Source organism: Kogia breviceps, chromosome X (assembly GCF_026419965.1).
Source record: "Kogia breviceps isolate mKogBre1 chromosome X, mKogBre1 haplotype 1, whole genome shotgun sequence".
Taxonomy (NCBI): Eukaryota; Metazoa; Chordata; class Mammalia; order Artiodactyla; family Physeteridae; genus Kogia; species Kogia breviceps.
The window spans coordinates 61277815-61302870 of record NC_081330.1 but is presented as its reverse complement, the minus strand read 5'-3'; the positions used below and the strand labels follow the sequence as shown (position 1 = coordinate 61302870).

General features: G+C 39.2%; 1 protein-coding gene across 8 annotated transcripts in view; it reads right to left on the bottom strand.

Moving 5' to 3' along the window:
- RPS6KA6 (ribosomal protein S6 kinase A6) overlaps window positions 1-20780 on the bottom strand; it is a 158700-nt gene extending 137920 nt beyond the window's left edge. For 2 of the 8 annotated variants that reach the window (XM_067023965.1, XM_067023968.1), the window contains exons 1-2: window positions 20551-20773; window positions 20096-20365 (exon numbers count right to left, since the gene is read on the bottom strand). In XM_067023965.1, coding sequence (XP_066880066.1) covers window positions 20096-20173 — 78 coding nt within the window. In that variant the 5' untranslated portion in view covers window positions 20174-20365; window positions 20551-20773. Of the gene's footprint in view, window positions 1-14132; window positions 14207-18324; window positions 18435-20095 lie in introns of those variants that run through there. The other 6 variants (XM_067023967.1, XM_067023969.1, XM_067023964.1 and 3 more) reach the window with 5 other exon arrangements.
- Window positions 20781-25056: the final 4276 nt, after the last annotated feature.

Genomic DNA, 25056 nt, shown 5'->3' with positions numbered 1-25056 from the left:
TTCTCATGAACTTTCTGAGAAATTTGAGAAGTGCCTCCTTTTTGTACACTCATGAATAGGGATGCTCTGAGGAAAATGTCGGGGTCTTCCCAGTACTCCCACTGGGAGAACTGCACCTTTTTATAAGGAGCCAAGGCTATTACTGTTCTTATGGACACAGGAGCAACTTTGTCTGTCTTGAACCCCACCAGCCTCAAGGTCCTCCTTCTTCAGAGTACATAAAAAGTACAAATGGTGGCCCCCTTGTCTTTCCAGATAAGCTCTCTTTAGGGAACTCACCAGTTCCTTCTTACTCCTTCTGCTCATGTACACCTTTTGGGCTGAGACCTCCTGGAAAAATTACAACCTAATATTTCTTCTTCCCCAAAAGGGGAAATACACTTACAAATCCTTGACTCCTCAAGGTCTACTTCTAACTCTAGTCCTAATATTGAGATCCCTTCCTTGCTCCTGTCTTGTCAACTCTTAATCACAAGGATTTGCTAAATTATGTTCTTCCTGTCTATGGTCCACCTCTTTAAATAACATAGGATGCATTCATTCAGCACTACCAATTAAGATCCAGGTAGACCCTAATAAACCTTTGCCTCACCTCAGATGATACCCTCTCAGGATTGAGGCACTGGAAGGAATTTATCTCACTGTAGAGGCACAACTCCAGAAGGGCCTAATGAGCCCATGCCCCAGTCCCTGCAACACACCAATTCTTCCTGTATGCAAGCCTCATGGTCAAGGTTGGCATCTTGTTCAAGATATTCAAGCTATAAACAATATAGTCATACCGTGTCACCCTGTGGTCTCCAACACTCATACCATTCTCAAGTTAATCTCTCTAACCACACAGTTCTTTACAGTCAGAGATTTATGTAGTGCTTTCTACAGCATTCCTGTCCACCCAGATAGTCAGTACCTGTTTGCCTTTATGTAGGAAGGACATCAATTTACTTGGACCATTATGCCTCAGAGCTACACAGAAAGCCCTACTTATTTTTCACAGATATTGAGACAAGACTTGGCCAATTTATATTTTGCCCAAGGCTCTACTTTACTCCAATATGGTGATGACCTTTTGTTATGCTCCCCACATTGAGAAAGCAAGCCTCAAGGATAGCGTACACCTCCTCACTCAGCTAGCACATAAAGAACATAAGGTCTCAAGGGCTAAGTTCCAATTTGTTCGAGATATAAACAAAGAAGAGCAAAGAGTGCTTCTGCTCACCAACCAGTTCTACAAGGATCAAGTCACAACCCACTGCAATCACTGACCAACAGCGTGGTCTGAGAGGAAATTAAGATAATAACAGGATGCTCTGTGCTTTGGACAAGCAGGCCCCTTAAATAGTTAGATATATATCTCAGGAAGAATTTTAATGAACCCAGATTCTTGCATCTTCCCATACGTAGAGAAGCACTAAAATCATAACTTGAGATATCTGTTCTTCGTGACTAGCAGTAAACTTTCAGGAAGATGCATTATGCTTGCCTGCACGTATTCTCCAGATAAAAAATCATATATATACTGGCTTCTCCCCTACCTCCGTGGAGCAGTTCCCTCAGAGCTATGGAGAGGCTGTCTGCTAGGCATATAAAAAGATGTTCATTAAGGTCCTTGAATAAAACTTCAACTCACAACTCTTATGTTGTATGTTTTTCTTTAAGTCAGCAAAACCCAGGTAGGATGCTTGAGTCATTTGTTTACCCTTCAAGGGCTAATGATGGATACTACACACATCCAAGGCATATCATAGTTTCCCCTTCCTGTCACCAAATACCAGTTGAGGGGCTTTCCCGGGATAGCAGGCTATTATAGGAGTTGGTTTCCCAATTTCTCCTTTTATGCAAAACCCTTTTATTTCACTTTAAAGGACAAGAGACACAATCCTCTTGTTTAGAATCATGAGGTTGAGTCAGCTTTTAAAGCTTTTAAAAAGCTGGGGCTTCCCTGGTGGAGCAGTGGTTGGGAGTCCGCCTGCTGATGCAGGGGACATGGGTTCATGGCCCGGTCCGGGAAGATCCCACATGCCGAGGAGCAGCTGGGCCCGTGAGCCATGGTCGCTGGGCCTGTGCGTCTGGAACCTGTGCTCCTCCGCAATGGAGAGGCCACGGAAGTGAGAGGCCCATGTACCGCAAAAAAAAAAAAAAAAAAAAAAAAAGAATAAAAAAGAAAAAAAAAAACTCAGTTAGCCACAGCCCCTGCTTTAGGAAATCCTAATTATTCTCTTCCCTTTCTACTATGAAGTTAATGGAAATACCCTTGGAGTGCTCGTTCAGCCACACGGAGACAAAAGCATGCCTATCGGCTAAGGACTATTCCTACTTGGGGAATTCCCTTGGAATTACGTAGTGATAAAGGTACCCACTTCACTGGACAAATTCTAAATGCTGTTTGTGATCTGGCCTGTATTACATTTCCACTGTGCCTATCATCTTCAATCTTCTGGTCTAGTGGAAAGACCAATGGCATAATCAAAACTCAATTGGCAAAACTCTCTAAGGCCTTCAGCCTTCGTTTAAATTGCTACCCACAGTTATATTAAACTGAAGATCTATACCCTTTGGAAAACAGAAACTGTCACCATTTGAAATAATCACTGGAAGATCCACGATTCATGACTCAGGACTGTAAGAGCCACTTCTAGTCAAGGGAGACCTTTTACATTATTGTCAAAGTATCATTACGGCTATAAAGAAAAATGAGCACCTGGTTGAAAAACCTTTTCACACTGTGCTCCCAGGGGACAAAGGTATAGACCACCACAGTTTTCAACCAGGGGACTATGTTTATTGGAAAAAGACATCTTTTAAAGGACTCCTTACAGCCCAGATGGAAGGGACCCTATCATAATACTTTTAACCAACCCCTGTGCTGCTAAACTTAAAAGCACTGATTCTTGGATTCATTTTTCACATTTAAAAAAAAGTGTTTCCACCTGAGTGGGCCTCTGAAACAGCTGGAGACCTAAAGCTGAAATTGACCCAGATGTGAAACAGATGACACCTGATATAGATGGCTCTTCCAAGACTCTGGACCAGGCCAGTACTCTCCATGATCCCCAGCAATGAAATTTCTCTCATTACCCGTGTTCTAATTGTGGTCACCATAGAGTTGTGATATCTCCTTCATTATGTAATATCTGGTGATGCATCAACCTACCACTCTCCTTATACTCCTTCTTATATTAGACACGTTTTCAAAGAGTAAAAATTTTCATGAATGTGTTTACACCTAGAATGACAGTCCAGAAAAAGTAACCCTGGCCCTTTGATCCCCTAATTTTGAAGGACTGGAGAACTGAACTTTTGGGACTCTTCCTTGTGGCTACAGGTTTCTTAATGCTCTGTGCCCTACTACATACAGTGGGCATCCTCTGTTGGTGGTAATTCTATGAAAACCATAGACCTCGCTTTAACTCTGCTGGGAATAAGCCTCTGGCCCCAATTCTTGGCCATCTGATTAATCTGTTCAGCTTGGGATTCTTTCACTAACCAAGGCCAATGAGCCAACTTTACTCCCCTTTATATTAAAATGGCTGACTTTTCTTGGGATAGTTCTTTCACTAGAGTTATGTTGTTATAATGTCTCTCTTAATATCCATACAGACCCCTTACGCCTGGGAAAATAATCCCTTAGTCCACATTTCCCAAAGTCTAGCCACTGGAGGAAATCAAACAGACTGTTGGATATATCATCAGTGCCCCAGACTACTCACTGAATACTGAGATCCCCTTACCTTAGCTACCTCCAATCTTACTGGTATCCCCCCACCATGTCTTGTTTATAATTCATCTATTCTCCTAGCATATTGTGTCCATCTACTCAAATCCACAGTTCCCTTTCCCTGTTTGGTCAACAGAACTAGACCAAATGCCCAACAGTTCCTTAGGAACATTTGTTCCAAGGGAATCCTGAGGTTACCTGGAAACATCAGATCCAGCTTCCACACACCCACATTTACCTCACTGTGCAACAACATATTATCATGATAACCCCCGTTTTGTTTTCAGGATTAATATAAAGTTCTTAAAGCATTTGGCACAGTGTTTGACATGTGCTCATAAATACCCGATGTGTGAATGTTTTCCTGCCAAAAAGAAAATACAGGAAAAGTGTATATGAAACATTTTAGTTAATAATTCACCAAAGGTGCATAATGCTACCTGTGTGCAAAATAATATATCTGTGCATCAAAACTTACTGCTACATCATCATATGCTACTAATTTAATAGATTTAGTTTCAACATACTATTGTGGGAACATTACTCAAATAATGATAGAATCATTTTTGGTCAACTTGAAAACAATCTTCCATCTTCCAAATCAACCCATAAAGGTACATATATTCATGCATAAATGCCTTACTTTAAGAATCAAATTGGAGAGAAGTGAAAAGTATCTTTGTATATTTTTACTATAACACACTTTATCAATTTCACTAAGTCTTTTAGTTGGGCATTTCCAAAAATAAGTCTTTTTGTTTTGCTTTCCACATAGAAGGTTTAATTTGCATCCTGAGTTTTAAACTACTAAATATTTTCAAATTTATTAACAGTTATGGCCATTTCCCCAGTAGACTTTTTTTGTGTGTGTGGTATGCGGGCCCCTCACTGTTGTGGCCTCTCCCGTTGCGGAGCACAGGCTCCGGACACACAGGCCCAGCGACCATGGCTCACGGGCCCAGCTGCTCCGCGGCATGTGGGATCTTCCCCGGATCGGGGCACGAACCCGTGTCCCCTACATCGGCAGGCGGACTCTCAACCACTGCGCCACCAGGGAAGCCCTCCTCAGTAGACGTTTTATATTTTTAATCTTTTAGATTGAATTCTACAGTCAACAGACAACTTATAGATAATTTGATAGCACCTGCAATACTCATTAAAATGATTTGCTTTGATCTTTCTGGCTTTCTAATTATACAATATTCCTGTTGTTTTTACGCCAATAGGTTAGTCCTTTCAAACATACCCACCTAACCACTGTCACTGCTTCAGGGAAGATTTAAGAAAGGGCAATTGTGTTTCAAATCGATCTGAAAGAGTTATTCTTTTGGGGGGGGGTTTGCCTGTACCACATGGCTTGTGAGATCTTAGTTCCCCGACCAGGGATAGAAAGAGCGGAGTCTTTTTTTTTTTTTTTTTTTTAACATCTTTATTGGAGTATAATTGCTTTACAATGGTGTGTTAGTTTCTGCTGTACAAGAAAGTGAATCAGCTATAAGTATACATATATCCCCATATCCCCTCCCTCTTGCGGCTCCCTCCCACGCTCCCTATACCACCCCTCTAGGTGGTCACAAAGCACCGAGCTGATCTCTTTGTGCGATGCAGCTGCTTCCCACAAGCTATCTATTTTACATTTGGTAGTGTATATATGTCCATACCACAAGAGCAGACTCTTATTTGGTTTTTAACATCTTTATTGGAGTATAATTGCTTTACAACAGTGTGTTAGTTTCTGCTTTATAACAAAGTGAATCAGTTATACATATACATATGTTCCCATATCTCTTCCCTCTTGCATCTCCCTCCCTCCCACCCTCCCTATCCCACCCCTCTAGGTGGTCACACACTGAACAGCCCAGGAATTCCCCTGAAAGAGTTATCTTTTTAAAAGAGAGTCTCGGGTTGGGAAAGAGAGAACCGCCTCTGAGCTATTCCGTTAGTCAGGTATTGAAAAACAAATATGAGACTCTACTATAAAGTAAATTAGCTGATAAAACACATCCATGTTCAAATCAAAGCATAAAAACAGAGTCCAAATTTAAATATGAATGATCATTGAAGTATTTACCATTTCAGGTTACCTGTGCTTTTTTCTTTCATATAGTTGACAATAACTTTATTTTTTAAATTAATTTTTATTGGAGTATAGTTGCTTTACAATGTTGCGTTAGCTTCTACTGCACAGCAAAATGAATCAGCCATATATCACCTCCTTTCTGGATTTCCCTCCCACTTAGGACACCACAGTGCATTAAGTAGAGTTCCCTGCGCTATACAGTATGTTCCCATCAGTTTTCTATTTTACATATAGTATCAATAGTGTATATGTGTCAATCCCAATATCCCAATTCTTCCCACTCCATCCCTTTCCCCCTTGCTATCCATACATTTATCCTCTGTGTCCCTATTTCTGCCTGGCAAATAAAGTCATCTTTACGATTTTTCTAGATTCCACATATATGCCTTAATATACAATATTTGTTTTTTGTTTTCTCTGACTTACTTCACTCTTTATGACAGTCTCTAGGTCCATCCACATCTCTACAAATGACCCAATTTCGTTCCTTTTAATGGCTAAGTAATATTCCACTGTGTATATGTACCACATATTATTTATCCATTCCTCTGTTGATGGACATTTAGGTTGCTTCCATATCCTGGCTATTGCAAATAGTGCTGCTATGAACATTGGGGTGCATGTGTCTTTTTTTAACATCTTTATTAGAGTATAATTGCTTTACAATGGTGTTGGATTCTGCTATATAACAAAGTGAATCAGCTATACATATACATATATCCCCATATCTCCTCCCTCTTGCATCTCCCTACCACACTCCTTATCCCACCCCTCTAGGTGGACACAAAGAACCAAGCTGATCTCCCTGTGCTATGCGGCTGCTTCTCACTAGCTATCTATTTTACATTTAGTAGTGTATATATGTCCATGCCATTCTCTCACTTCATCACAGCTTACCCTTCCCCCTCCCTGTGTCCTCAATTCCATTCTCTACATCTGTCTTTATTCCTGTCCTGCCCCTAGGTTCTTCAGAACCACTTTTTTTTTTAGATTCCATATATATGTGTTAGCATACAGTATTTGTTTTTCTCTTTCTAACTGACTTCACTCTGTATGACAGTCCCTGGGTCCATCCACCTCACTACAAATAACTCAATTTCATTTATTTACATGGATGAGTAATATTCCATTGTGTATATGTGCCACATCTTCTTTATCCATTCATCTGTCAATGGACACTTAGGTTACTTCCATGTACTAGCTATTGTAAATAGAGATGCAAGGAACATTGTGGTATACGACTTTTTTTGAATTATGACTTTCTCAGGGTAATGCCCAGTAGTGGGATTACCGGGTCATACAGTAGTTTTGTTTTTTGAATATTTTAAGGAACATCCATACTGTTTTCCATAGTGGCGGTATCAATTTACATTCCCACAAACAGTTTAAGAGGGTTCCCTTTTCTCCACACCCTCTCCAGCAATTACTGTTTGTAGATTTTGATGATGGCCATTCTGACCAGTGTGAGGTGATACCTCACTGTAGTTTCAGTTTGCATTTCTCTAATCATTAGTGATGTTGAGCATCTTTTCATATGTTTGTTGGCCATCTATATGTTTTATTTGGAGAAATGTCTATTTGGGTCTTCTACCCATTTTTTGATTGAGTTTTTTTGTTTTTTTGTTATTGAGCTGCATGAGCTGCTTGTATATTTTGGAGATTCAAGGCAATCTCTATCAAATTACCAATGGCATTTTTCACAGAACTAGAACAAAAAATTTTACAATTTGTATGGAAACACAAAAGACCCCAAATAGCCAAAGCAATCTTGAGAAAGGAAAATGGAGCTGGAGGAATCAGGCTTCCTGACTTCAGACTATACTACAAACCTACAGTAATCAAGACAGCATGGTACTGGCACAAAAACAGAAATATAGATCAATGGAACAGGATAGAAAGCCCAGAGATAAATCCACACACCTATGGTCCCCTTATCTATGACAAAGGAGGCAAAAATATATTGGGTTGGCCAAAATGTTCCTTCAGTTTTAAAATAAAAATAAAAGACACATTTTTTCATTTTCACCAAGAACTTTATTGAACAACATATTCACCATTTTCTTCCACTACCTTCTGCCATTTTTCAGGCCATTTCATAATTCCATCTTCCCAAAACTTTTTATCTTTTTGAGCAAAGAACTTTTCCAGGTGACTTTTACAGTCTTCCAGGGAATTGAATTTTTTTCCATTAAGAGGATTTTGTAAAGACTGAAATAAATGGAAATATGAAAGTGCAATGTCTGATGAATATGACAGATGAATCAGAACTTCCCAGCCAAGCTGTAACAGATTTTGCCTGGTCATCAAAGAAACATGCAGTCTTGCGTTATCCTGATGGAAGATTATGCATTTTCTGTTGACTAATTCTGGATGCTTTTTGTCGAATGCTGCTTTCAGTTGGTCTAATTGGGAGCAGCGTTTGTTGGAATTAATGATTTCGTTTTCTGGAAGAAGCTCATAATAGAAGAATCCCTTCCAATCCCAGCATATACACAACATCACCTTCTTTGGATAAAGACTGGCATTTAGTGTGGTTGGTGGTGGTGCATTTCACTTGTCCCACAATCTCTTCCATTCCACATTATTGTACAGTATCCACTTTTCATGGCCCATCACAATTTGTTTTAAAAACAGAATGTTTTTGTTACATTTCAGTAGATAATCACATGCAGAAATACGGTCAAGAAGGTTTTTTTCACTTAACTTACATGGAACCCAAACATCAAAGTGATTAACATAACCAAGCTGCTGCGAATGATTTTCAGCACTTGATTTGGATATTTTGAGTATGTCGGCTATCTCCCACATAGTATAATGTTGATTACTCTCAATTAATGTCTCGATTTGATCACTATCAACTTAAACTGGTCTACCAGACTGTGGAGCATCATCCAGCGAGAAATCTCCAGCACAAAACTTCACAAACCACTTTTGACATGTTTGCTCAATCACAGCACAAATCTGTTCTTGCATTTCAGTTTCACTTTTATGTTTCTTGAAATAATAAAGCATAATACACAGAAAATGTTGGTTTTTTCCTTTCATCTTCAATATTAAAATGGCTACACAAAAATTCACCAATTTTGATAAGTTATTTTTTTAAATGCACACTATGACAGCTGTCACAATACAATCTAACAAAACTGTTTCAAATGAAGTTAATGACAACTAAGCACTACTACAGCCATCTTACAGAAAAAACTGAATGAAACTTTTGGCCAACCCAATACAATGGAGAAAAGACAGCCTCTTCATTAGGTGGTGCTGAGAAAACTGGACAGCTAAATGTAGAAGAATGAAATTAGAACACTCCCTAACACCATACATAAAAATAAATTCAAAATGGATTAAAGACCTAAATGTAAGGCCAGACACTGTAAAACTCTTAGAGGAAAATATAGGCACAACACTCTTTGACATAAATTGCAGCAAGATCTTTTTTGACCCTCCTCCTAGAGTAATGAAAATAAAAATGAAAATAAACAAATGGGACCTATTAAATTTAAAAGCTTTTGCAGAGCAAAGGAAACCATAAATAAGACAAAAAGACAACCTTAAGGATGGGAGAAAATATTTGCAAACAAAGCAACTGACAAAGGATTAATCTCCAAAATGCCTGTGCTTCTGAACGTTAACTCACCTTTATCAAGACTCAATGTCACATTCCCTTTTTTCCTTCCACCTTACCACACACAGACTTCTATCCATAAACACTGTCTTACTTAAGTATCTGTCCCATTCCTCTATCACACTGTAAGTTCCCCGAGGAAAGGATCATGTCTTATGACTCTTTGTAACCCCAATATCTAGCATATTATCTAGAATATAATTGATCCTGGAAAAATATTTGTGGAATAGAATGACTGAATTTGTAATCTGAATGAATTAAATGTAAAAATAACTTCAGTAATAAGTAACTGCTATAGGTTTTCCTTAGTTTTTATTAATTTTCTTACTTGAAACATTTAAAAGGAACTTTGAAACTTAATTTCAAAAAGTATTTCCAGTAGTCATTTTGCTTATCATTTCTGACTCAATTTTAAATTCTAACAGCCAACAGAAATTGAACTTTTTCAAAATCATTTTAAAAACACATAGCTTTGGTCATTCATAAGATATTTTTCAAAAAAAGAATAAATTCTTGGTAATTCATATATTGCATGGGAGTTATTTCAAAGGTTCATATATTTTTTTTTTTTTTAGTTAGGTTCCTAACCCTAAATTTTGTCAGCAGATTAGTATAAACTTAACTTTGCAAACCACATTTTAAAGCCATTTGTCTAAACTGGGCCCCATAGGCTAATTTTTTTAAAGGATTGTTTAAAACATGTGCAATAGAGATTATAAAAGGCAAACAAACTCTAAAATATTTATCTGACTCTTAACAGAAAAAGTTTACCACTCCTTGATCTAAACTATATAATTTTTTAGTAATTAGAAGCATTTACCTTAAAAAATGCACAAAAGAATACCAAGTTGGCCTAGCAAAGAAATAACAAACTAAAATTATCTACTCTATGGAATTATAATTGCTGCAGTACAAATATTGTTTCATCCAGATTATATTCATAATTTCATACCACTCAACCTGTATTTTCAATTTACTTTTACTCCAATGTCCCTTGTACCCTTTAAATTAAAAAAAAAAAAGGGTCAGCATAATGGATTCTTATTTTCCATGCTTTTTGAAATAACTTTATTGACAGAAACTTGTGATAATCACCTCCCTTAAGGCAGAAGAAGAGTATGTTATATTTTTAGAAGTTGTTAACCCTAATAAGAGACTAATGAATACTTAGTTCACTTTTTGGAACTGGCATAATTCAGTCAAATCATTTTCAGTATCTCACTCTGCCACACTAAGTGCTACAAGGATTTAAAACAAATAGAGTCAAGTACACTGCTTTTTTTTTTTTTTTTTGCATTATGCGGGCCTCTCACTGTTGTGTCCTCTCCCGTTGCGGAGCACAGGCTCCGGACACGCAGTCTCAGTGGCCATGGCTCATGGGCCCAGCCGCTCCATGGCATGTAAGTACACTGCTGTTTAAAAACAAGAATCTAAAAATGTAAAAACTGAAGTAATGATGATGACATTTCTGTTTCTCTCAAATTAAAAAGAGACAATGACACTAAAGTTACTAAATTTATTCAATTGGGATGAGTCTTCAAAATAATACCCTAATTCAGGATCACTCTGTATCTTCAGAGACGTTGTTATTTCTAGAAAAAGAGTCATGCCATGGCCCTCTTAATAATCTCTCTGCAACACAGAGCCCAAAAGTTTAAATAAAAGGGCCTAAGTCAGCCCTATGTTATCTAGCCAAGCCCATGTTTCCCAGCGACTGCTTACATGTATCTGTTAAAATTGGTCACATAAGCTATTATTTATCTTGCTACCCAGGTTCTGAATAATCTCATTATGAAAACAATGAGGATAAACCTAATTTCAAAATTTTACTACTATTGCTACAATAGTCATTTATGTTCTCTGCCATATTTTAGCATACACCTCAGAAACTTGGAGGTGAAATATACAAAATCAAACACAACCATCACTAGCAACTTGAAGGGTAACTTGCTAACACAGAAAACCAACATGTAGACTCTTCATTATTTCTCTATCAATAACTAAGAGACCCAAATTCAAAGACAATTCATTAGGAAAATACATTTCCTTTCCCATGTAGCAAAAACGACTGTAGAAGAGCACTAAATAAAAGCAAAAGGGACACATGCCCCCAAATAATAATATTCATCAACTGCCATAATCCACTGCCAGGAGTGGAGGTACATAAAGCAAAAAATAAGACAAATAGAATTGCCATACCTACTGAGGCTCCACTCTTGATAGCTGATTTGAATAGGAGGAAATCTATTAATATTTTTTAAAACTATCAATATTTTTAAAAAGCAAATGAGTTGGAAGGAGTTATCAGTGAACCTGTGAGTAATTTCACAGGAGTATGGAATTGACATTAATACCCCAGAAAAATTAAAATTTTAAAAAGCTTTCTGTCAGCCTAAATTTGTTGGTCTTTGTGACATAATATACTGTCCTTTCAAACATTTCCTTGTGACTATGAAGAATGGATGGATATACAGTTAATTGGTTTTCAGTTATCACAGTAGAAACCCGGAGCAATAACCAAATGAATCCTATCTAGTAACTAACACAATAACTTACACAGGTGGGCATTTAATGATCATTTGCTTAATTAATGCATGCAAAATAATATTTAGAACCAATTAAAACCAATCTAAGTATCATCATGCTTTTAAAAGGACTGGTAGTTGTACAAATGATAGGTTACTATGAGGTGAGCTAAGCATATCAATATTATATATACATTAGAAGGTATCTGGGAAACATTTTAAAACTTTGGTCCAGTGACAGTAAAGCAGCTTCCCTGGTTACTGTTCAGGCAGGAATATGTTTACTCTGTGTGGTTGAAATCAGAGCTAATGATTTTAATGGTTCTAAATAGCTCCAAAATGTTCCCCATGCCAAGGCATTGGCCATCTGGCCAGTCTCATATGAACTACAACATATGCTTTGGAAATTTTACTTTCAAAGGATACATGTATTGTGTGTAGTACAGATGAATGCACATATATACATGACATGTGTACACACATAGCACTCTTTAGCAGTAATTCTCCTCACTGTAGTAACTTCTTAGAGATATGAGGTCCATGAAATTTCATTAAAATATAACCTTGGGGAATGTGAAATAAGTTTAAATTGTCCATTGAGTTATTTATCTGGCTAAAAGAAGTACTTTGTCTAGGACACCTAAATCTTAGAGTTATTTGGTTGAAAACAAGAAATTTATTATTCTTGTCAAATATTATACATAAAGAACATTTTATTTACTTCTCAAAATAATCAGAGATAAACACATTAATTTCCATTTTATATATGAGGAAACCGAAGACCTTTACTCTGCTTCTGCACTTTTCTCAGAAATCAGTTGAGCCTATTTGTGTGCATCTATTTCTGGGTTCCCTATTCTGTTCCACTGATCTATGTGTCTATTCTTCCAATGCCACACTGCCTTAATTACTTGTTATTGCATTACCATCCCATATAGAGTGATTTCTTGCACTTTAGTCTTCTTTTTCAAAATTGTTATAGATATTCTAGGCCCTGTACTTTTACATATGAAATTTAGAATAAACTTGTCTATGTCTATATAAAACCTTGTTGGATTTTATTGACCTTCATTTTGAGTAAAAATAGCTATTGAATCAGCAGCTGTGATTTACTGATCTGATATGGTTGTCAACAACTTGTCTGTATCTTCTCCTTATCTTCAATATCGTCCTTATAAGTGAGACAACAATGTATAGAGGAAAAAGCATGAATTTAAAATGATCTACGTTCAAATTCCAGCTGTGCCTTCCACTGATTTATATGTCTTTCTCATCTGTCAAAAAGATGAGATGTATCAAAAAGATACACTTTTTCTCACCAAACTGCTTTGAAGAGTGAATAAAACTGAAAAGATAATACATGCTCAATAAATGTCATTTCTTTCTCCCTTAAGTTAAGAGATACATTTAAGATGGAATGGCGTCCAATGTCTTTTTGGGTAAAAAAATTTACATTGGGTGTTAAAATTACTATTTCCTCTTAAAGTCTGTCCCCAGCCACTTTACAGGAGAGACAGACAGGTCCTATAGTAAGAATAATTATCTGTCGCCTTTGAAATTTTTGTTAGAGATGTGATAGGATATTTTATTCACAACGGAGTCACTATCCCCTTACTTAGCTAGGAATAAGGTATGCAGATTATTTAGCTTCCAAATTATAAGGCTAAACTGTATCAGAAATCAGCTGGGACACTATATTTTTTTTCTCTTATGGAAAAGCAAATTCCTCAAAACTACACAGCAAAAGCATACAAGACAGTTCAAATACTTTCTTTGCCCCAGTTATATCTTCAAACAACAACAGAATAAAACATACAGAAAAACATTACAATTCAAAGAAAATTTATTTTCAAGCTAATTGCTAGCTTAGGAACTGATATGCTTTTTTCCTGTTGAATAATGAGAACTATATGACTATATCTCTTTTTACTTTGGCCTAGAGCTATGGTTCTTTATCCTTGGCTGTACATCATAATCATCTGGGAAATGATGCCCAGGCACCCACCAGATAGCTAAATATGAATCTCTGTGTTAGGCACTAGCATGGAAAATTTATTTTTAATTCCCAGGTATATCTGATCTATAGTCAGAACTGAGAACTACCAGCCCAAGGAAATCCGAGGCCAAATTTGCAATTCAACTATATTTTAAATGTGTAGCAAACCTCTAGAACCTGCTTACCTGTGTCCTAGTTCGCCCTCCAACTCCATCCTCCATCCTTTCCATATACCTTCTACTTTACGTTTTCCTGTATCCTGAATATCAAAATGATTTTTATTGGATTTTACTTTCTATAAACCATCTCAAATACTTTGTGAAATGAAGCAAGTAATAAGCAAAACACACTCGCTCCCTCTCAATCTCTCTCTCTCTCTCTCTCTCTCTCACACACACACACACACACACACACACACACACACACATACGCGCGCACGCACACACACACACACACACACACACACAGCAGGACCTACTTCAAATGTACAGATACAAGTTAAAATCGAGCAGCAAAATCAGTTAAATAGAATGCCTCCAGGGCAATTCAGAAAACATCTCTATTATCTACAAAAGCCAGTTTAAGCTTAGCTCTAAATCTCTCTCCCATTCAACTCCCTTCCACCTAAAAACAAACCAAAAGAAAACAATATAGACAAAGAAAAAAAACTACTATCATCAAGAACAGTAAATAATCTTTAGAAATAACATAAATGTGTAAATATTATACAGCAAATTCTGACAAAGTACTAAAATGTAAGACCTCAAGATTCGAAGTACTTACCAGATCCTGAGAACTGCCGCTAAAGATAATGACAGCATCCACCAAGAGAGAAATAGCAAGAAGGGAAAAAATCTTATATTTCCCTCTCAAAATTGTAAATGAGAGAGACTGAGAGGGGTGGTACTGAAACAACAATATGGCCTGAGGAAGCAACGGCACCAAGTCAGGCCTTATTTTGGAATGGTGAGGTAATGATTACCTCTCGATGAAATAATCAAGGTAGGGAAATATAGAGGCCCTGCCCTGAAGGAACTGACCTGAATATTTCCAGACCAGACTGGTTCAAAGGAAGATAGTCTTGGAGAAACTGGGAAGGCACCAGTGGTGGTGAGGGGTCAGGGCCCTGTCGGTCACTCCCCGCTTTCTAGTCCAAATAAACCTGGTGAAAGTATATAAGAAATATATATGTCCCTGTTCTCTTTTCCACATTCTAGAAAGAAGCACCAGTCACTATTTTCAGCACAGCCCTCTGCACCGGGGGCTGCTATTTAAGATGAATATTGATAAAGCAAAAATTACAGGCCTGAGCACCATTTTAAAAGCACTGAAAAACTTTTTAGCTAGTAGTAAGTGCATTCACCATTAGTAGTAAAGATTTTAAGCATGCCAAGCATAACCAGAAATCTTTAGATTGGCTTGTTCTTGGTCAAGACACTATGGGGGGGGGTCATTTTAGCTTTCTATCTCCCTATGCTGCAAATATCTATTTATCTTTATTAGTCCAGTGGCTAGCATAGACTCTTTTATTGGCAGACAAGCATTAAATATCTGTTATATTGAATTAAGTCCTACCACAACACTCCTAATTTCTCTTACTCCCCAACATCTAATCAGTTGCCAAACTATTTTAAGTCTGCAAGGTATTTCCCAACAGTCTTCTCCTTTTACCCCTTCTGGCCTAGTTTAAAAATCTCACTACTACTTCCACTGATTAATATTCCCTACCCTCAGTCTCTCCCCAACTCCAATCCATCCTATACACTGCCATCTGTTATTGCCAACACAGATCTGGTCATGTCATTCATGAACTCAAAAATCTTCAGTAGCTCCCATTTACAGAAAAACACTGAAAACACTTAAACTAGCTTTAAAAGCCCCATACAATCCGGGCCTTGCCTAACTTTAGATGAATACCTCATCTCACACTATATCCCCATTCTCACATCACAGACTTATATCCTAGCAATATCAGATTCCTCCTTCCTCCAAGAACACCTCCATGCCTTTGCTTATATTGTCCCCATCCACCAGAAATATGTTCCTTTAATCTGTCTGTGAAAATATAATCCACTCTCCAATGCCCTGCTCAAATTCCACCTCTTTCACAAGGCCTTCCTAGATCCATCCCTAAACCACCACCACAACCACCCCATTGTTGATGGTCTTGTGATCTGTATAATAGCAGTTTCTGTGTATGTCTATCTAGCCCACGTGAATGTAAACCCATGGGGCTGGGATGGGATTCAGAATGGTATACCTTTAGACACTTCACATTACAATGCCATGTACTGCACTGCCTTGTACCCAATAAACACTTCATGAATTGAACCAATTCCTACCATGACAAAAATTCAGAATAGGAAAAAATAAATGTCAGTGAAACACCTCACTGGCCAGTTATAACAAATTAAATTATTTGTCTCTCCTTATCCCCCAAAGTAGTCCTAAATATGACTTCATAGTTCATCCTTAATCATCCTGTGATTACAAATGTGATCACCATACTTAAATGAAATAATCAGATCTATGAAGGAGGTCTTAACAAAAACTGCTCATAAAAGGGAAAGCTGGACCAATGACCATGGCTATCTAAATCCCAAGGTTTTAATATAGTTAACAATAATTCAGAGTTTAGGGGCAGAGCAAGGGCTATGATGATGACTGTGGGGAAAGAGAAGGAACTGGAGACCTACTGTGTGAAAAGCACCTTGCCAAGTGAATTAAACACAGTACAGTATTCAGTTTTTACATAACAACTCTTGAAGATGGTTTTTCTCCCATTTACAGATGAAGAAATTGAGGCTCAGAGAAGTTAGGTAACTTGCATTGGGCCACACAGCTAGTATACGTTGGAGGTGAGATTGGAACTCAGATTAAACTGGCCTCCAAAGCCCATATTATTTCCCCTATTACTACAGGGTCTCATGAAGTTAATTAAAACTAGCAGTTTTTCCCAATCTGCCATAATTTGCCATCCTAGTTAAATTTTTAGAGTCTGTAGCTTTAGCTCCAAACTGTTTTTAGCAGTGAACTGTATTACTTTCAAAGCTAACTTCTTTAAACAAAAGCAGTATTGCTAAAGAAATAAGTACCAATTAAAACTTAATATAATATGATGATATGATATAATATACAATTTGAAAACTCTATAGTAAACTCCATCAGGAACCAAGCACTCCCTCACCAAAACACAAAATGCACAAACCATGTACATGGCACTACCTCATGAAAAGTCAACTTTACTAAAACAGGCTATTCTTAATGGCCCTCGTCCAGGAATGACCAATACCTATCACACCTCCTAATTCTTGTTTGAAACCTCTGAAACATTTTCCCACAGGACAATTTTACAAACAGTGATTAGGCTCTTCATCATTATACCTCTTCCCTGATCCTGACAGAATCCAGGCAACAGGTAATATGGCTGCCTGAGGGTTGATATCCTTTGAAGTCCCTAGTCCCAGTAGACCTAATTGAGACAGTCCCTGTAAGAGTTCTCACAACCAAAGATTCTTGCTTATCCTATTTCCCCTCTCCCAAGAACCCTCTTCTCAGGAGTCCATAGAGCCCATATTTCCCTTTTTCAGGCCCATTCTCCACCTCTCACTGGTGCCAACCTAATTCTTGTTTGAAACCTCTGACACATTTTCCCATAGGACAATTTTACATACAGTAATTAGACTCTTCATCACGATACCTCTCTACTGTGCACTGGTCTAAAAATGTAACTATCCTTAATAATTTTTTCCTGTGCAAAAACATATTAAGAGTCTAAACAACCAACTCTCACACTTCTGAATGATAATTCAAAGGTTAACAGCTGCCCATGAAACAAGACAGGTAAAAGATGTTGAAAAACACTCCACAATATATGACAGTGTATATAATCTTTAATTTTACCAGTATTTAACACACACAGAAATAGACATTAAAGTTTCCTTTGACATTAAAGTTAACAGATTCTTACTTACATTTTCTTAAGGACTCCAACACATTTTCAAAAAATATATTCTACAATGAAAGCACCCTTAGTCCTAAAAACTATCACGATTGAGGGCTGCAAAGCTCATGCTCAAGGTTAACATTTCTAAAGCCAACATCAACAAACATGTAATTAAAATAAATATAAATTCTGGGAAGTAAAATTGTTTCCTTCTTATCAAAAGAATACCATTATAAACAAACATCAATAACAACAACAACAACAACAACAACAAAACCCTCTTCTAAGTACTAAGCAGGTCTAAGGAGATTCAGATGTAGCATTTAGTTTTCACCAAGAATATTTTTAATTAAGTCACTTGCAGGGTTAAATCTAACCAATCATAACTGTTTTAGACAAAGAAGGCAGAAATACTATCTTTACCACATTACCTTCACCTTTCGTTTTACTTCATAGGGATTAACAATTTCCACTCCAGTATTTTTCCAAATTGCTGAGGTAGAGAGACCCATTGTTAAATCTCTATAATACCTAAAACATACTGCAAACAATAAAAAAAAACCATATGCAGTAATTACAATTTAAAACATTTCTACATTCAAAGTTAACAAAAATAATAAGGAGTAGGCATGCGAAAGCCCCCCCCCCATCCCAACCTTATATCCAAGTATTTAACTGTTTTTATAAACCAGATGCCTGGAACTACAAGTCAATAGATTACATACATAAATAAAACAAAATTCCCCTCCCCTTGAATAGTCTTCTAGAAAATTCTTGCAACTGTGAAACATTCCAAGAAGAAATAAACCCCTCTTCATTTATCCTGTTCTTAAGAGATGTAGAATATTAGTATGTACTTAGGAATTCCTTAGCATACTAGTAAAATATTTCCTATAAGTAGAGACGGTTCAACTTTAGACTCCTTCCATATTTCCACTACATTTCTTGTTAAATGTTATTCTGGTATGTAATTTTAATCCCAGTTCAGTTGGAAATTTGAAAAGAAAAAAGAACAAGTTAAACAGACAGCAGTTCAACGTGTATTTTTTAAGGATGAAGCAAGTACTTCAAGACAAACTTGCACCTAGAGATGTGGAGGCTCGGGAGTCCTACCTCAAAATATCCTACTGTGAATCAATTTGGCATTCAATATTTTAATGTCTGTGATTGTGATGGTCTCTACTGTACTACTAGGCTGTCAGTGATTAGGTTATCAGAAAAAAGATCTGACTTTCTATCCCCAAAGTCTCGTTTTTGTGTTTAAATGCCGCTTGCTTTAATAACAACAAAAACAACAAAGCAACAATAATAAAAACAAAGTACCTGTGCACATCTAAGTTCTCACTGCACAGCTGACCAAAGCCCAACCAGAACAGTTTCAAAGTAAGAAGAGCGGGAAGAGAGGCGAACCAAAATACTTCGGTTGAACCTCGCTGTCTTACCAAAGATTGGTCTCACAAGGGCTGGGGTTTACTTTGCGTTTTCTTTTACTGACCAACGGGGCGGGGACAACAGTTGGGCAAGGGAGAAGGGGCGGGAGGAAGAGGGCAGTAGAATTCAGGGGACCGCAAAGGAGGCTGCAGAACATCACCTGAATGTAGATAAAGAAACCTCGCCTCCAGTTAATCTCCACTTAGGTTGTTACAAAGAAACCACAATAAGCCACAAAGAAATGAGAAAAGTAAGGAGCACTCATCCCTATGTGCAAATCTCCCCAGAGTTTGTCACCTTGCTGTGCTTCTGCTGCGCTGGGTTCCTAAAGCACCCGGGGTTCAACAGAGAGCTGCAGTCAGCAGCTGTCCCCCAAAATGTTCCCAACTAGCAAACTTGGCGCAGAGTAGAAAGAGGGACACGCGGAGCCAGGAGCGGCACCTGGCGCATCCACCAGTTCCACTTCAGGTCGCAAAGTGAAGAAACTTAGTCACAACTCTGGCGTGGCCCGCGAGGCAGTCACTCCGCCCGAGGCCGTGCCCGGGCCCGGGCTGCACTCACTCCCAACTCGAGAGCCCGCCGCCCAGTCCCCGCCGGCTCCCAGGCGAAAGCGCGGTTTGGGCACAGTGTGCTCCGCCGCCCCGCAGCCTCAAGTAGGCTGGCCTGGGCACCTCGCTTCCCAGCCCCACGCCCCTTCTCTCTCGGGCCCCCGGCAACGGTCCTGAGAGGAGGAGGGTGGCGGCTCCAGCCCCTCTTGGCCACCGCACTAACCTCGCAGCTGCTTGCGCTGCCGCCGAACAGCTCCATTTCTTGGTCCCAGAGCTCGTCTTGAGGAGCGAACGGTAGCATCGCCCCTTCAGGAGCACTCGAACAGGAGCTGCCAACCGCCCGCGCGGCCGCGCATCCCGTCTTTTGAGCTTGCCTGCCACTGCCGCCGCCGCTGCCGCCGCCGGGATACCCAGCCTTGCCTTCTGCGACAGCTGCCCTCGCCGTGGGGTCCCTCAAAGACTCGGAGCGAGGGGTCGCCGCCGCCGCAGGCTGCTGCTCCCCATAAAGAAGACAACTCTGTGCTGCCTCTCCAAGAGCTGCCGCTCGGCTCGTGCTCACCACTGCCGCCGCTGCAGCCGCCGCGACAGTCGCTCAGCGGTGACTCCCCCCCCACCCCGCTTCCTCGGGCCCCCTCCCAGCTCCCAGTTCTGTCAATATGGCGGCAGCGGCGGCTTTACCTGTGCGGCGCCTGGAACCCCCCACCGCGGCGACACAGCAGCGTCACCCGAACGTCAATGGAGATTCCCCAGCCTGGGGTGAAGGGGGTGTGGGAAAGAGGGGCGGGGGTGGGTGCGGGAGACCGCGTGGTGGGGGGTGGGAAAGAGGGGAGGGGGGCGAGCTGGGCGGGGGAGGCAAGAGAGGAGTAGTAAAATCCTCTGCTAGCTCCTCGGTAAACCTGCCCTCTCCACGGAGCATGCGCGGCGCTGTTCACACATGCTCAGCAGGCCCTCTCAAGTCTACCGAACAGTCTTGCCGGCGGGAGGATTCCCAAAAAGGTTGGGGTAACCGGGGACCCTCCTGAGCGTTGGAGGGGGTCAGTGTCAGGGGAGGACTCCAGGAATATCTGCTTTCCGGGCTCGCAAAAGCAGGCGCCCTATACACCGAACCACGCCCATTTTGGTACTTAGTGACAAATACTAGGGCAAGGGTTTTAGTCCGGTTTACGTTATCCTCCTAGAAGCTGTAGATAGGAATAAAATCCGTTTAAAATAAATCAATACACCTGCGCTCCCTAACTCCCGGCCCGCCGCTTGTTCCGCTCACGGTGTTGGTGTTTACGTTGGTTGTCTTCCTACTATTGATGGCACACAATGTTTCCAGTATTCACATACATCACCACTTATTGGACTCTACTTGTGGCAGTAAGGGCAGAATGTATGAAGCTAACCTCACCTCCACCCTGCTCTGAGGATATTGGACCTATAGTGACAGAAATTATCATTTTTCTCTCTTCTCCAAATCAAACATTTACTGCTTTGCTACTCTAAGCCACACGGTGTACTAGGCACTAGCGATTTAACTGAGATAAAGTACAGCCTCATACAAGGGAGATGATCAAGATCCTGCTCATGGAAACACTTCAGAACTTAAAGTTAAAAAGTTATTCCATGTTTGACACTTCAAAGAACTTAAAAGAGCAACTGTAACAGCGACTAAGCCAGCTCAGTACCTTGGAGAGGTTTCTAATGGTAGACATAAAGCACCCCCTCCCACCTACTACATCTAGGGCTGTGGTAATGTGCTCTCAGAAAACGTTGAACTGTGCCCTCTATTTATTTCACCATCTAGTGTCCAGCGTTAGCAAAGTAAAGTGGACCACAGAGATAGTCACAGAATCGCAAAGATCACTAGTAGGTCACTCCCACCTACTCTGCTTAAAATCCCAGGGAGAAAGTGAGCTTTATGAATATGATTCTGTGAAAATGAAAGTTTTGAAAGTAGTGGGGGGCATGGGGCTATAAACAGTGAAAATATGTGAGTGTGTGCGCACACGCACATAAACTCCCCTTTGGCTGAACTGACAGCGGTCTTAGGCCAGCACTTTTGAGATTTGGATATCATCTTTTCTTGCCTACTCAAAGGCTTTGTTCTGTAATCCCCCGCCCCGCCCCCCACCCGCTCCTTTCACATCATCTATTTTCCTCCCTCTACTGGACATTTCCCATCAACAAAAAACATGCTGTTACTGACTTCAACTTGCTGGACCACTCATTAGCATTCGATGCAGTTCATGACTCTTGACACATTTTCTTCACTTGGCCCCCAAAACAAAACATTGTTCATTTTCCTCCTCCATCATTGGCCATTTCTTCTCAGTGTCCTTTGCCAGATCATCCTTCATCTTCCTAATCTCTAAAAGTTGGAACTTCAGGGCTCAATCCTTGACCTCTACCTTCCCCAACAGTCTAGGCATTTCCATATCCCATCCTGTTCCATGGCTTTAAATCCCATCTGTATGCTGAGGACTCTCAAATTTTACCCCCAACCATACACTCTTCTTGAAATCAAGACTTGCACATGCAACTGCCTATTCTGTTTGGATACCTGGTAGGCATCTCAAACAGCCCATTCAAACTGAATTCTTGATTCGACCCTAACCAACCTGCTCCTCACCTAATCTTCTTCAGAATAATTAATGACCTCCACCATCCACTAGTTTTTTGCTCAAATGTCACCTCAGAGTCTTTCTATGACCATCCAGTCTAAAACACCATCCCATAACTATCTAGCCTCATCCTGCTTTTTCTTCATAACACCAATCAACATGTGGTATAATATTTATTTATTTATTTATTTATTCCCTCCAGCACCTAGCATAATGCCTGGAACATAATGAGGCTCAGTAAATATTTTCTGAATGACTGAATTTGTCCTTTGCTCTTGTTTTATGCATTTGATAAATACACCACATCAACTATATTAAGAAGCTTCCTCGGGCTTCCCTGGTGGTGCAGTGGTTGACAGTCTGCCTGCTGATGCAGGGAACACGGGTTCGTGCCCCGGTCCAGGAAGATCCCACATGCCACGGAGCAGCTAGGCCTGTGAGCCATGGCCGCTGAGCCCGCGCGTCCGGAGCCTGTGCTCTGCAACAGGAGAGGCCACAACAGTGAGAGGCCCGCGTACTGCAATAAAAAAAAAAAAAAAAAAAAAAAAAAAAAAAAAGAATCTTCCTCACTATGAATGTATTACTCTGCTTATCTGCTTATGTATTACTCTGCTTCTATATACAATTTAACCTTCATATATGTTCATTCATTCAACATTCCCCTTAGCATATAAACATACATATGTCTCTCTCATTAAAAAATTATTAAAAATTCCTTCCTCAACTCACTGGTTTTAATAGACTCCCATTTTTCAAATCCTTCCATCAGTTAACAAGTCTTTTTTCTTCTATCTAAAATATTTTTTCAATGTCTGCTCTATCCCCACTGCCATTGACTCAGTTCACCTTGTAAAATATTTACTTGAACCAATGATAACAATGATTCCTCTTAACTGATCTCTCTGACTCTAAATTTATACTGTCTCCCCAATCCATCCTCCTCACTTGGCAGCCCATTGATCAAAATTCTCCAATGATTCCTCTATCATCTTCAGGAAAATATCCAAACTCCTTAGCTCTAAATGCAAATGTTTAAATGTTTTCCCCATCTGGCCTCTGACTATCTTCCTAGCTTCATCTACCATTTCATATTCCAGTCAAATTTATGCATATGTTATTGTCTCCTCCCTATCCTAGTCTTCCTAGACAACTTTCTCTTAATAGCAGTCAACATTAACTATTACTTACTGAGAGGTGACTATGCTCCAGGCATATGCCCTTCATGAATTCATTTAGCCCACATAACAACTTGTGAAAATTTATATCATCTATATTTTACAGATGAGGAACCTGAGCCTAAGGTTCAGTAATTTCCCCAAGACCTCACAGATATTAAATGAAAAATCTAGAATTAAAACCAGGTCTGCCTGGTGTCAAACCTTCTACCCCACTCTGGTGTTCTGTAAAACCTCTCTGAGCTTAACTTCCCCTCTTCATTCCTTCCTTCCACTCATCACAGGGATAAATTAGTCACCCATTCCTCTGTACTTACATAATATCTTTTCCATATACTAATTTCAGCACTTCTTTATCTTTCTTTACCAGAGAATTTTGAGCTGTTTTATGTTACTGTATTAACCTCTTAAGCTCTGCATTCACAGCATATGGCTGGTGCTCAATAAATATGTTGGATGGACAAACAACACTTCTCTGCTTTAGCCAGACACTATATTAAAGCTGTGATCTGATATAAAAATGTATGACAGTACTTAACTCTGCGAAGTTTAATGCCAATTTGTTCTGTGTTGACTCCCTGTATAAAAGATGTATATCTGATTTTAAGTTATTAGTAACCAGGGACTATTACATCTAATTTCTACTAGACAAGAAGACCCTCGAATTGTTGGTGAAAAATATGATGACTTTACTTAAGCACAAAGGCATGTACTAAGGAGGACTGGAACTTCTAAATCTTCTACAAAGTATAAACAGCATAGTTTGTTGCTTTCCATTAAGTCTTCAGGATAATTTTGCCTCAGAATTTCTATATGCCTATGTATCTCTGGATTTCCAATTATTGTAGCATAGCATTAAAAGTTCAAAAAATATTTGGCAATATTTTGGTGGTTCTAGAAATGGGATGTATTATAACTAGTTTCTAAATAATATATCGTTCATAATAACAATACTCCAATATAAAATACATTTAAAAAATTAAGAAAATAATGCTCAGCCACAAAAACTAAAAAAAAAAAAAATGGTAAGATGGACTCATTCTACGAGACCACCATCACCCTGATACCAAAACCAGACAAGGATGTCACATAGAAAGAAAACTACAGGCCAATATCACTGATGAACATAGATGCAAAAATCCTCAACAAAATACTAGCAAATAGAATCCAACAGCACATTAAAAGGATCATACACCATGGTCAAGTGGGGTTTATTCCAGGAATGCAAGGATTCTTCAATATACGTAAATCAATCAACATGATATACCATATCAACAAACTGAAGGAGATAAACCATATGATCATCTCAATAGATGCAGAGAAAGCTTTCGACAAAATTCAACAGCCATTTATAATAAAAACTCTGCAGAAAGTAGGCACAGAGGGAAATTTCTGCAAAATAA